The sequence below is a fragment of the Stenella coeruleoalba genome (genome assembly GCF_951394435.1).
Source record: "Stenella coeruleoalba genome assembly, chromosome: 13".
Lineage (NCBI taxonomy): Eukaryota > Metazoa > Chordata > Mammalia > Artiodactyla > Delphinidae > Stenella > Stenella coeruleoalba.
Window position 1 is genome coordinate 87776211 of NC_137159.1, and position 12264 is coordinate 87788474.

The window sequence follows — 12264 nt, forward strand, 5'->3', positions numbered from 1 at the left end:
TTATTCCTGGAGTGCTTGAGAAAAGGACACAAAACTTAATTGTCAGAATTAAGAACGTCACTCACTTTGCCTTTCAGCAATTAAATATACACTAGCTGCTTACACTCCCCTTATGACATCATTTTTGTGAAAAGAAAAATTCTGAATATCTTTCCTTAACCAGTGTAAAATGTGGATTCTCAGTGAACTGAATTTGATTTTGACTATCTTTGAGGACTTCCTAGTGCTTTCTTCCCCTCTTTGCCTATAAATCTGTTGATCTGCTGTGAGTTGTCAGGTTTCTGGGCACTGCTTCCTGAGCTCCAACAACTACCTGCTCTCTGCTACCAAAACACGGACCCCCCGTGGGATGACATGGCCAGACTGGGAAAGATGCTGAGGGCGGGATGTCCCAGGGCACGGAGATGCCCACGTCAGACCCCTGTTATCTACCGGCACTTACATCACTGAGAAGGACGCACGAACATCGCACCTACAGACCTGGTCTCCTGGGATTTCTCAAAGAAAGGGATCTGTGTTTAAAGCACAAACGCAGCCAGAGCTGTTGGTCCTCGAGGATGGACATCTCCTGCCTGGGATGCTTCCCCCTTTCCCATAGTCACGAGCGCGTCTGGGGTGCACGGTGCCCGGGGCCCCGCCGTGCCCGAGGCATGGGCACAGGTCTCTGCCCCGGGGGGTTCTCCTCTCAGGCCACCTCTCCTGCTTCTGGCACATCCGTCTCCTCACAGCGTGGCTTCAGAGGAAGCCCACCCCTTGCCCACATCATCCGTGCTCGCCCGTGGTCACCGACAGCCGCTCCAAGTCAGGCGCAGAGCGGGGGACCACCGAGCCCCTGGAGACCACATAAGCCCACAGGCTCATGTGCAGAGGTGCCAGCCTCTTAGGGAGGTCCCATCTGAGCTGGGTTTTGAAGCATGATTAGAAGTTCTTCTCTCTAACGTTCTCAAGAAATCTCAGCCAGGATAATCTTTTCAAAACGCAGTTCGGCCCCTGCCCGCCCAGCACTCACATAACGACCCATTTCCATGGCCTGGCCCCCGAGGCTCCACACGCAGGGCCCCGTCTTCCTTTCCTCTCCAGCTCCGCCCAGGCCTCAGGCTCCCCACGGGCGGGCGGGCCAGGCACCCACCTTGCTGTGGATGCTCATGTTGATTTCTGGGGTTATTTGCTGTAGGCGGGTCTCGGCCTGACGGGGCTCCCCGAGAGCGGGGTTCGTGCCTTATGCCAGCACCAACCACGGTGCCTGGCTTGGTCCAAGAAAGGACTGAGGAGATGAATGCATGAGAGGATGAGTGCATTACGGAGTGAGAAGGAAAAGAATGAGACAGAGAAACCTCTGGGGCCGAGCCCGCTGACGATGCCGGCTGACTGTCTAAGGAAGGTGAGTCCGGCACTGACCTTGTCTGTTCTCCGGGGCCATGCTGTTCATGCTGCCATCCTCGGCCAGGCCCTGCTCCAAGTTCGTCAGGATCTGCGGGAAATGGAAGGAAGAACAACAGAAGTGAATTTGCTTCTAGACGTTGTCACAATATACTCCAGGAGAAGCAGATTTCTCTGTATGGAAACCCATTTGTCAAGGAGCGTTTCGCAGGGACACGTTTTAAGCTTCGCTGCTCACAAGGCACGGAGATGACGGCAAACAGGGAGCTGCTCTCTGACTGGTGGGGGGTTTGGGTTTATGACGCTCGTAAAGCATCAGAGACCCCAGACGAGGGGCAGATATTCTCTGTCTGTCAGGAAAGCACCAGGAATGTTACACAAGAGGACGATTATTAACTTCTGTGAAAACATCAGGCTCGCTCCTCGAGGGCACCTGAGATGTGCAGCCTTTTTAAATGTATCAGATAAATTCTGAGCATCTGTCACTTTACATAGTTTTTACTGTTCGGCTAATAACCTTGAGTTGCTTCCTCTGTGATTTGGTTTCCCTGAAAGGAAAGAAGTTGCTACCACGGTGATCTGAGCAGAGCCTATGTTCTTTTGGAGGGCAGGGTGAGGAGAAAAACGTGTTAACAGTAAAGGCTGTTTGCAGGGAAGGAAAAGAAAGACGCGCTAAGTGAAAACGGGGGTCTCATGCTTCCCTGACGGCCGACTTCAGGCCACGTGCTTTGGGGAGACACCCCCTTGTGTAGTGGGCCACCCTGCAAGGCAGCACTGCCCCAAACGGCCCACCCTCAAGAGGCGAAGCTCACGACCAGCGAAGCAGCTGCTCCGGGCTTTCACTGGCCTCATCCCATCCACACAGAGACAGGCCAGCTGGGCCTCCTCTGCCGCCAAGGGTCAGCGCTTCACGAAAGGTGGACGACAGTTCGCTGTGAACACGAAGGCCTGTCCTACCGTGACCACTCAGGACACACCCGGGCTTCAAAACTGTAACCTCAAAGGTGAGCTAGTTGGTCCAAACGAGGTCAAATGACATTTTTCAGCCAATCGGTCTTCTGATAAATAATCATAAAAACAGACACTGACCAGGAAAGAAGGTCTGGAAGGTACCATTGAGGAGGGACAGGAACAAAGAGAAGGACTAAGCGGTTCTGAAGAAGAAACGCGGGAGGCCTGGCTCTTCCCAGCCCCGGGGGCCACGCACAGTGCAGAGGGCCCGAGGCCTGGCCCCGACTCACGGGCTGACGGATGGGACGTGGGGGGAGGGGCAGGCCTGACAGCAAAACCAACCACAACAAAAGAGCATGAGAGAATCATCGGAAGCACAGACTCCAGGAGGGCGGGGTCGGGGAGTGGTCCTGGCCCCCTGCAGGGCCTCTCCACACATCTGGGCAACCCACCTGGGGGGCCAGTTACCTCCAGCCTGAGCTAAATCGCAGGAGAACAGTGTCTGGGGGAGAGAGTTCCCACCCGTATGACTTCACACAGTCACAGTAACAGCACGCTGATCTACCGAAGGTCGTTTCCGTGAAGTACAGAAACGCTCCCACCCAAAGCCTGAGCTACTCGGATGGCAAACGTGGCCGCATGCCCCTCCTGTCCCTCCTGTCCAGGTGCAGGTCGGACGCCCGTGAGCAGTTCTGGGTCTGCTTCCCAGAACGACCAAGACGGGCCGCGCCCACGGCACCCATTCTGGAAGATGCTCCGGAAACGCGAGCGTGGGGTGGCGGGTCGGCAGCAGCTGGGCTCTGGGCAAGCCACGTACTTCCGAAAGTAACTAAATACTGAAATGACAGTGGTTTTGAGTGTGTGAAGATGCTGCTTGGACATGAATAGGGAGCAGCCAGGAGGAAATGTGGGCCTGGGAGACGGTTCTGGACCCGGTGTTCTTTCGGCAGGTGGGTGTGACCAGAGCTGAGAGGCTGCATCAACACCCCCCGCCCCACCTGTGGGTCCTGGGCTGTCCTGGATTGGTTCTGCGACGGGCAGCGTCACTCCAGCAATGCAGACGCCGTCAACACTCTGGACAGCAGCGGAGGGAAGACAAAGGACTCAGAAGGCCCGGGCTCGGTTGTTTTGTCCAAGGAGAAAACTATACGCCTCGTACGAATATCCCAGCTGCCTGACTCCATATGTAACCAAGACCACTTGATCTCAGGGCTTCCCTGGTGGCGCAGTGGATAAGAATCCACCTGCCAATGCAGGGGACACGGGTTCGAGCCCTGGTCCAGGAAGATCCCACATGCTGCAGAGAAACAAAGCCCGTGCGCCACAACTACTGAGCCTGCGCTCTAGAGCCCACGAGCCGCAGCTACTGAGCCCAAGTGCTGCAACTACTGAAGCCTGTGTACCTACAGCCCGTGATCCGCAATAAGAGAAGCCACCGCAACAAGAAGCCCACGCCCCGCAACGAAGAGTAGCCCCCGCTCGCCGCAACTGGTGAACGCCCGCGCGCAGCAACGAAGACCCAATGCAGCCATAAATAGATAGATAGATAGATAGATAAATAAAGGACCACTTGATCTCAAACAGGCAATGTGGTCACCTACTCATATTTAAAGGGAACAAACCCATGCCCTGACTTCTCTGCAGTTACCCTGGGTTTGGAAGATCACTTACAAACATTTTTGGGTTCGTGGGCCCTGATGCATACGCATGACCCTGGACTCCGGTATTTTAAACTCCAGGTTCTGAGTCCTATGCAGGGTGCAGCCCAAACCCGGCCCTTCTGATGGGCTCCAGGCAGCACCAGTATGGGTGGTCTGGGGACCTCGGTTTGTGGGAAAGCTCTCATGGAAGGAGCCCTGGTCCTGTCCTTTGTCAGCCTGTCACGGGGCTGTGGGTGGGCTGTGGCTGTAGCGACCGCGTTTATGCACAAAGCGTCCAATCTTTGGACCCCTGGGGGCCGGCCCTAACTCAAGGACCCAAGGACTCACTAATGACCTGTGGTGTTCAGACTGAGGTGAGAGCAGGTCTCCCTAGAGGGGCTTAGATTTCTCTGGAAAGTTCTGGGACCTTCTCAGCCCTACCAGTCTCCTAGGGGACCTTCTGGAAAAAAGGCTTTTCAAAGTGAAAAGAGGCTTCTCGGAGTTGCTCCAAGCCACTGCAGGAATATTAAACACTCCCGTGGACCACGCACTGTGCCAGGTTGCTGGTCATCTAACCCACACAGCAGCCTGGAGGTGGCTGGTGACACCATTCCTCCCCAGGCTTCCACAGGCTGGTCACCCCACCAGGAAGAGTCAGGGTCACACCTGGAAACACCCGTCTGCCTGACTCCAAAGCCCCTCCAGCCGCGGCCTGTGGACACCCCCCGGCAGGGCATCACACCTTGACGCAATGCTCTCTCTTTCCATGCAGGTCAGAGGGTGAGAACCTTCGATGCCAAGGTAAACGATGCCAGGATGGAGATTCCAGACCTCTCTGTTCCACCGAGGGCTGCCTGTTGCTGGGCTATCATGCAGGTGTCGGGCAGGACCGCCTGCCAACTCGGGTGACCTTACGGCACGCTGTGGGTCACCTCTGGCACATGAGGTTTCACACGGGGCTGGGGCTGCTGAGGGGTGAGGTCGACATTCCCGAGTCTCTGTTCTGGGATCTGCAACGACCCTGCCGACAGGGACGCTCCTGTCACCTCCTCCTTCTGGGCCCTCTGAGCACACCCGGGCCCAGGGATTAGGAGCCATCACCTCCCCTTCTCCACCACCTGCCCTCACTTGCCAGCCACTCCCATCTTATCTGATGAAGCCACCGTCAATGTTTTCTCTGCTGGAGCGGGCAGGACAGAGGGGCGTGGGGACCATGGGCGTCTGGTGAAGCCGGGCAGCGGCGGGCGTGGTCACGCCGGATGGCCCGCCCAGCTGGGTGCTTCCCAGAGCGGCTGGCAGGGGGAGGGCGGACAATGTCTGTTCTCTCTTCCCTTCTTAACTTCGTTTACAAGTAAAACAGTATAACCGAGCAGGTCCATCTGTTGGAATTCCTTTTTAGTAAACATATGAACCCTTCCTAGAAACGCCGCTCTCTGCCTCATTAGGGTGTCCAACCAAGAACAGAGCAAACCGACGTCCCTTCCCGAGGGGCTCCTTCGGCAGTGAGGGTCTCTGAAGGGGCACTTCCTTACCTGGTGCCCCGAGCCGGGCTAAGGTGGGGCGGGCAGAGGCTGCAGAAATCGAATTGTAGGGCAGGGCAGCACTGAACTTAAACCCACGCGGCACGTCCCCATCAGCGGCGACCCAAACCCCACGCTGATCTGGCATCATGACGCATGCAAACGGGCTTAGAAACGTGTTCCCTGGCTCTTTGCCGACGGGACCCAGAGGTGCAGTGGCCCGCAGAGAAGCCGAGGGGCAGGGATGGTGAGCAGAGGTACCGCTGCTGTGGCGTGACAGGGATGGCTCTCCTAAGCCACGGGGCATGCTTATTTTAAATCGAGGTATATTTTGTTCTTCATCAATACCACTACATCTGAACCAAACATTTACTACTTCACCACGTGGTTCTTACTTGTCACCTTCTATTTCAAAGACAGCAGAGAAAACCCTGGACCGTTTTGTAAAGGTCATGAGTAATGTTCTGCTAAAACTGGGCCGCACCTAAAAAATCGAGACAGTGCTCTCATCAGGTTGAATACACAGGCTCTAACCATTCTCCAGTGAATCTTCTGTATAAGGAAAAGCTCAGCTTCTTCTGAGCAAACGATGCCGGGGATTCCATAACTGGTGTTATGTCCCTCTCTGCTCTGCTTACCTGGACCCTCAGCGCCAACCTGTGTGTGGCATAAACCTTGTACGTTACCGACCGTACTGCTGTCTGAATTTTATCTTCCCTTTGCCCCGTTGTCCTCATTTAATTTTTTTTCAATAGAAAAATATTCTACTTATAAAACTAACACGTGCATTGTTAAGACCTGGACAGAGAATAAAAATGACCATTAAGCCCATTACCCACACCTCTAACGTACTGGAGTGTTCTTCCTTCAGGGCATATTACTTCCTTCACAGAGGCCGTCCTGTAATTGTAATTCTGCAGACTGGCTTGGACAGCGGATGTCACATCCTAAACACTTCCCACGTGACGGCTGTGGAGACGAGACACCCATCTGGAGCCCGTGTCGTGTCCCCACACCCCAGCCCGGCGCCCTGGGACACCCGGCTCTGTGCCCTGCTGCTCTGGTCGGGGCGGCACAGACTGGAAGCAGTGGGAGACCTCTATCCCAGTGTGTCCCTTTGCAGGGGGGACACTGGCTGCCCGGGCCGAGGGCCACCGGGTGGCAGGTGTCTGCTTCTCACCCACCCTGGCTGCCCCGGGCCCGCCCTCATCTCACTCTAGCTGCCACCCCGGGTCGTCCCCTTTCACTTGGGAAACCCGCGCTGGAGCTGAACCTGTGAACACCTGACGTGTGCTAGAGAGGCAGCGACCAACAGCGGGCTCCGAGCACATCTGCACACACACCTGCACCCGCGACAAGCGTGTGCACTTCCCAAGCACCGAGCGGGGCCTCGGCCGGCTTTCTCACTAAGGACGGAAACCTTCGTGCTCTCTTCTTTACCCCCTTCCCAGGCGCGGCTTCCACGCCCACCCCTGACCTCCAGAGCAACGAGAGACGCCACACGCGCAACGAAACCGACGGGCACAGAGCGCTTCGGGGGTGTGGACCACGCCGCTGCTTTCCTTCCGGAAATGACGCCCTGGTTTTGCTGCCTGCGTGGAGTGAAGCCCTCGATCGCCGTCAAGGCGCTGGCCGGTCGGCGGCTCCAGAGGGTAGCCCCGGCGCGGCCTCCTGTCCGCCCCAGCCCCCGTGACGACCCCAGGGCGGCCCGGGTGGGCCCTGCTCGACGCCGCAGCTGCACCCCAGCAGGCAGTTGTGTCTGGGAGGCCTGGTGGGCGCTGGCTGAGCCTGGGCCCCCTGGGTCTGGGGCGGGCAGGAGGCCAGGCCCGGCGAGCAGGCTGGGGAGGGGAAGCTGAGGCGGGGGGCCGGGTGCGAGCATCACCCTGGGAGAGACTATTTCACAGGCTGACTCATCTCCTTCCTTGCTGGACTCGCCCCCCCCCGCCCCCAGCGAGGAGCCCAGCGCCCCCTGACCCACTGAGAGCAGCTCTTGGCAGAGGAAGCGCGGCTGGCGCTCTCTGGCACCGGAGGGTGACGCACGAGGCCGAAGCCGCGTTCCAAGGCTTCCGGGCACACGCTGCACGTGCGGGGAAAAGGGCTGCGGCGGCCGGGTCACAGCCGGCGACCTGCTCTCGTTCAGGCCCCTCGCGGCCGGACCTCAGCTGTACTTAACCCTCGGAGGCTCCGTCTCCTTGTCTGTACATCAGGCATGGCGCCGCCTTGTACAGCCGTCGTGAGCACTTCCGGAGCTTCAGCATAAAGCACGGAGCACAGCACCCATCGTGTAGGCGGGAGCACTGAGCACAGCCCCGTGGCCACCGCCGCCATCACCGCCACCCCCGTGTCCGACCTCCGAGCCCGTGGCGTCAAGGGCAGCACCACGTGGCAGCAGGCGTGGCAGGCGGGCACCCGGAGACGCATGGAGAACATGGAGCCCGCCGGGCAGGCCTTGGGAGACAGCCTTAGGGTTAAAGCCTTAGAATTCATATGCACGTCCCCTGTGACACGGAGGTGAGTGAAAAGCAATAAAAACAATCATCTGTGTGTGATTTAGAACATCACTGATTCAGTACCAATTACAAGTTTTGTTTTCCTATTTCTGGAAATAACTATTTTAACCATGTTTTAAGAGTCAAGGAAAGGAGTGTTAGACTCTAAAAAATAGTGATGACACAATTTCCCCCATCAACGGATCAAATTATAAGAGAGCAAAGTTTTTCTTTTTATCTTTTAAGCTATAAAAGCCAAAAACCGATGCAAAGCTTAAGAGTGTCAGGTGGCCTGCTGTGGCGTCCACTCTGCGAGGGCGGAAGCCCTGCCACTTCCCTGCCGGGAACACAGAGGACCCCCCAGGAGCTCCAGGAACGTCCACCATAGAGCAGCTGGGGACTGAAGCAGGAACTCGACAAGTACAAATAACCTCGTTTAAAAACCTGTCACATGCTGCCGCTCCTAACTGCTTGCTGTTACAGCTATGGAAGCCCTTCCACAGACGACGCTGCAGCTAAGCTACACAGCAAGGCTGCCAGGAGGGTAGGAAAGGCAGGCTCACTTCCAGTCTGAAGACGGAGGCTCTCGGGGGCGCGGCTGCCCGCTGCCTGGAGATGGGGAGACTCTGAACCCCACATCTCTCCTTCCCATCACTCAGTGCAGTAAATCTCATCTTCTGTTGATACAACTTGATGCCTTCCACGTAATTATTACTTTACAACCCAGAATAACTCGGGAAGCACTTCGGAACTTTGTCTGCCTTTGGAGTCAGTATTACGAGTGACACTTGTCATGATACACTATAATTTGCTTTGATTCTGGAACATTTTAAACCATTATCTCTTTAAATGCTGCTCTGATGCTCCGTTTGACATGAAGCAGGTGCACGTAGCCTTTTGCAGGATGCGTGAGTGGTCGGGCAGCCCGGCACGTGTCCACGTGTGTGATTTCTACACAAGAGGGGACGCTCCTGCTTTTCATTTACTAATAATACCGGGAAGAAAGATTTCAGGCTTCAAGCTTTGCCGAAAACCACCCACCGCCCCCCCAGAATAATTCAGCAAGAACAGTGAATTGCACGGTCACAAGGAACCGGGTCAGTCTGCCTTTCAGGAGGGGGAAGCACAGTGGTGGGAAGGGTACAGGGTGGCGTGATGTGCTTCTCGTGAGGGCGGGAAAGTCTGGGTGAGCCCTCCATCAGGAGGGGAGGAGTCAGCGGCCCAATTTGGTGCAACGGTTACCTTGCTGCAGACGGCCTTCACCCTGTGCAGCCGGTCCAGCGACTCCTGGGGGTTCCCCAGGTACTGCTGAAGCTCCGCGTGTAGGATCCGCATCGAAAAGGGGACCATGGAGCCTAGAACCAAAGTCAAAGCAGAGTGAGTCTGTTTGCTGTAACTGAGCACAACTAAGCACCCTCTCAGAGTGAGCACCCATGCAGCAGGGAATCTGCAGATGTTCTAGCAGAAGGGATGACGGAATCCCTTATGTCTTGGTAAAGTATGCGATGATGCCAATTATAAAACGTGTCTTGGTTTTCTCTGTACAGCTGTATGTTCTAGACAATGACCAAAGGAGAAAGCTGGCTGTCACTGCTTTTCCAGAGTTACGCCACAATCGTGTAGAAATTATCACAAAATGAGTAGAATGGTAGAGACCACTGCCTGCTCCAGTAAAAAAAAACAGAACACTCATGGATTCTCTGTACTCCTTTGGGATGTTGACTCCGGGACGTGTGTGTGTGTGTGGGGGGGGGGGTCTGGAGTGAAAGTTCTGTGTGTGTGTGTGTGTGGCTCTGGAGTGAAAGTTCTACTCAGAGCTGTCCCAGCGGAAGGAAGGCATGGCAGCTGGCCTTGCAGACTCCACTGCCCAGGGCTGCCCCGGAGGGAGGGAGTTCTGGGCAGTGCCACCTCCATCAGCGTGCTGGGGGCATGAGAGCAGTGATCCGAAAAGCACTGCAGTTGAAATGAGCTTTTGCACAGTGTCTGAACGTGGCTGTGTTCTCTCAGGGTGAGGGAATCTTTCTGTTAGTGTCGCGTTCCCCTCTGACATGACTTGGATGTGTATCTGTATCAGTATATATCGTAATTTAGTAAGTATGTAAGTATATAAATGCCGTCAAATAATCAAACAGCCTGTGCTGACTACGAACGACTTGAAGGATATGACAAAGCCAGCACAGGGCAACCTCACAGATTCAGAAGGGGCCTCTCAATACTTAGATCTGGACTACACTTTATTATTATTTTATTTTTTGGCTGCGTTGGGTCCTCGTTGCTGCGCGTGCACTTTCTCTAGTTGTGGTGAGTAGGGGCTACTCTTCGTTGCGATGTGTGGGCTTCTCATCGTGGTGGCTTGTTGCGGAGCACGGGCTCTAGGCATGCGGGCTTCAGTAGGTGCAGCACACAGGGCTCAGAAGTTGCGGCATGTGAGCTCTAGGGCTCGCGGGCTCTAGAGCACAGGCTCAGTAGTTGTGGCGCAGGGGCTTAGTTGCTCCGCGGCATGTGGGATCTTCCCGGACCAGGGATTGAACCCGTGTCCCCTGCATTGGCAGGTGGATTCTTAACCACTGCGCCACCAGGGAAGTCCCTGGACTACACTTTAAAGATGGTTAGAAGCAAGCTGTGTGACAGCTGCAAGCTGCTCAGCCTCTCTGTGCCTCAGTCCGTCCATCGTCCATCCAGCAACCATCAGCGAGGGCCTACCATGTGCCACACTGAGGTGGCTTCATGTTTGTGCTTCTTAGCTTGAAAAACTGTATGATGCTCTATGGTCTTCAGTAAGGATAGGAAGAAGAAAGGTCAAGAGGACAAACAAAACTAAGGAATACTATGGAAAATCGTTTCTATTGTGATTGTGAGCCTAGAGAAAAGAAAGATGACAATTATTCAATTTAAATGTTAGAATTTTATTTTGATGACACTAAATAATTGCCACGTCTGAAGAAGACGGATGACTGAGTTGACATCCTGGCATCAGTCATTTCAGCTTCCTAGAAACCATTTCTTGACCGTTGGCATCACTAAAATGGGATCGCGCTAACATGGTAAGTCACACATAAGTTGTGTCTGTCATCCCTATACATCAGAGAACAGGCAGTAGTCGTTCCCACGTGGTTTAGAATTTACCTGCAGGGAGAGAATCTCTACAACACTTTAAGCTTTATAAGATAATTGCAGAAACAAAACGTCTGTGAAGTTCGCAAGCCCAATTTATAAATGAGCTGAATATATGACAAGGTGGTCGGGAGTTACTTGCTCTTTGCCCTGGAAACTGCCCATGGACCTGGGGAAGTTTTTGCATTTAAAAGAACATATGAAAATATTTCAAACTAAATGAAAATGAAAATACTATTTATCAAAATTCGTGGGATGCAGCAAAAGCAGTGCTAAGAGGGAATTTTACAGTGTTAAATGCATATATTTAAAAGACCTAAAATTAATCATCTAAGCTTCTACTGTAGGATACGAGATAAAAACAAGCAATATAAAAGCAGAAGAAAAGAAAGAAAAGTTAGAGCAGAAAGCAATGACATTGGAAACAGGAAATCAAGAGAGAAAATCATCAAAATCCAAATCTAGTTCTTTGACAAAAATCACTAAAATTTATAAAACTCTAGCCAGGCTAACCAAGAAAGAAGAGAGAAGACATGAATTACTAATATCAGAAATGAAAAAGGGGTCATCACTACTGATCACGTGGACATTAAAAGGAAAATAAAGGAATATTATGAACAAATCTATGTCAACAAATTTTATAACCTAGATGAAATGGACCAATTCCTTGAAAGACACAACCTACTTACTAAAACTCATACAAGGAGAAATAGATAATCTAAATAGGCCAATATCTACTTAAGAAATGAAATCGATAAATAGTAACCTTCCAAAACTAGAAGGCACCAGGCCCAGGCCCAGATGGTTTCACTGGTGAATTCTACACAACATTTAAGGAGGAAGTGGTACCAATTCTCTACAGCCTCTTCCAGAAAACAGAAGTGGAGGGGATGCTCCCTCATTTATTCTATGAGGCCAGCATTATAGAAAAATCAGGAAAAAATCAGTATTATAAGAAAGGAAAACTATAGATGAACATAGCTAATGCACATAGATACAAAAATCCTCCACAAAATTAGCAAGTCAACTCCAACTAGATCAAATCCAACAAAAAATTAGCAAATCAAAACTAACAGTGTATAAAAGAAATTATCCACCATGACCAACTGGGATTTATTCCAGGTATGCAAGGTTGGTTCAACATTCAAAAATGAATTAACGTAACCCATC

General features: G+C 53.2%; 1 protein-coding gene across 3 annotated transcripts in view; it reads right to left on the bottom strand.

Annotated features, from left to right (window-relative positions):
* Positions 1–12264, bottom strand: part of TRAPPC12 (trafficking protein particle complex subunit 12) — a 64306-nt gene that overhangs the window by 14835 nt on the left and 37207 nt on the right. Inside the window, exons 6-8 of one of the 3 annotated variants that reach the window (XM_079941676.1) lie at positions 9223–9335; positions 1399–1471; positions 1130–1264 (exon numbers count right to left, since the gene is read on the bottom strand). In XM_079941676.1, the coding sequence (XP_079797802.1) occupies positions 1130–1264; positions 1399–1471; positions 9223–9335 (321 nt within the window). Of the gene's footprint in view, positions 1–1129; positions 1265–1398; positions 1472–6183; positions 8966–9222; positions 9336–12264 lie in introns of those variants that run through there. The other 2 variants (XM_079941677.1, XM_079941678.1) reach the window with 2 other exon arrangements.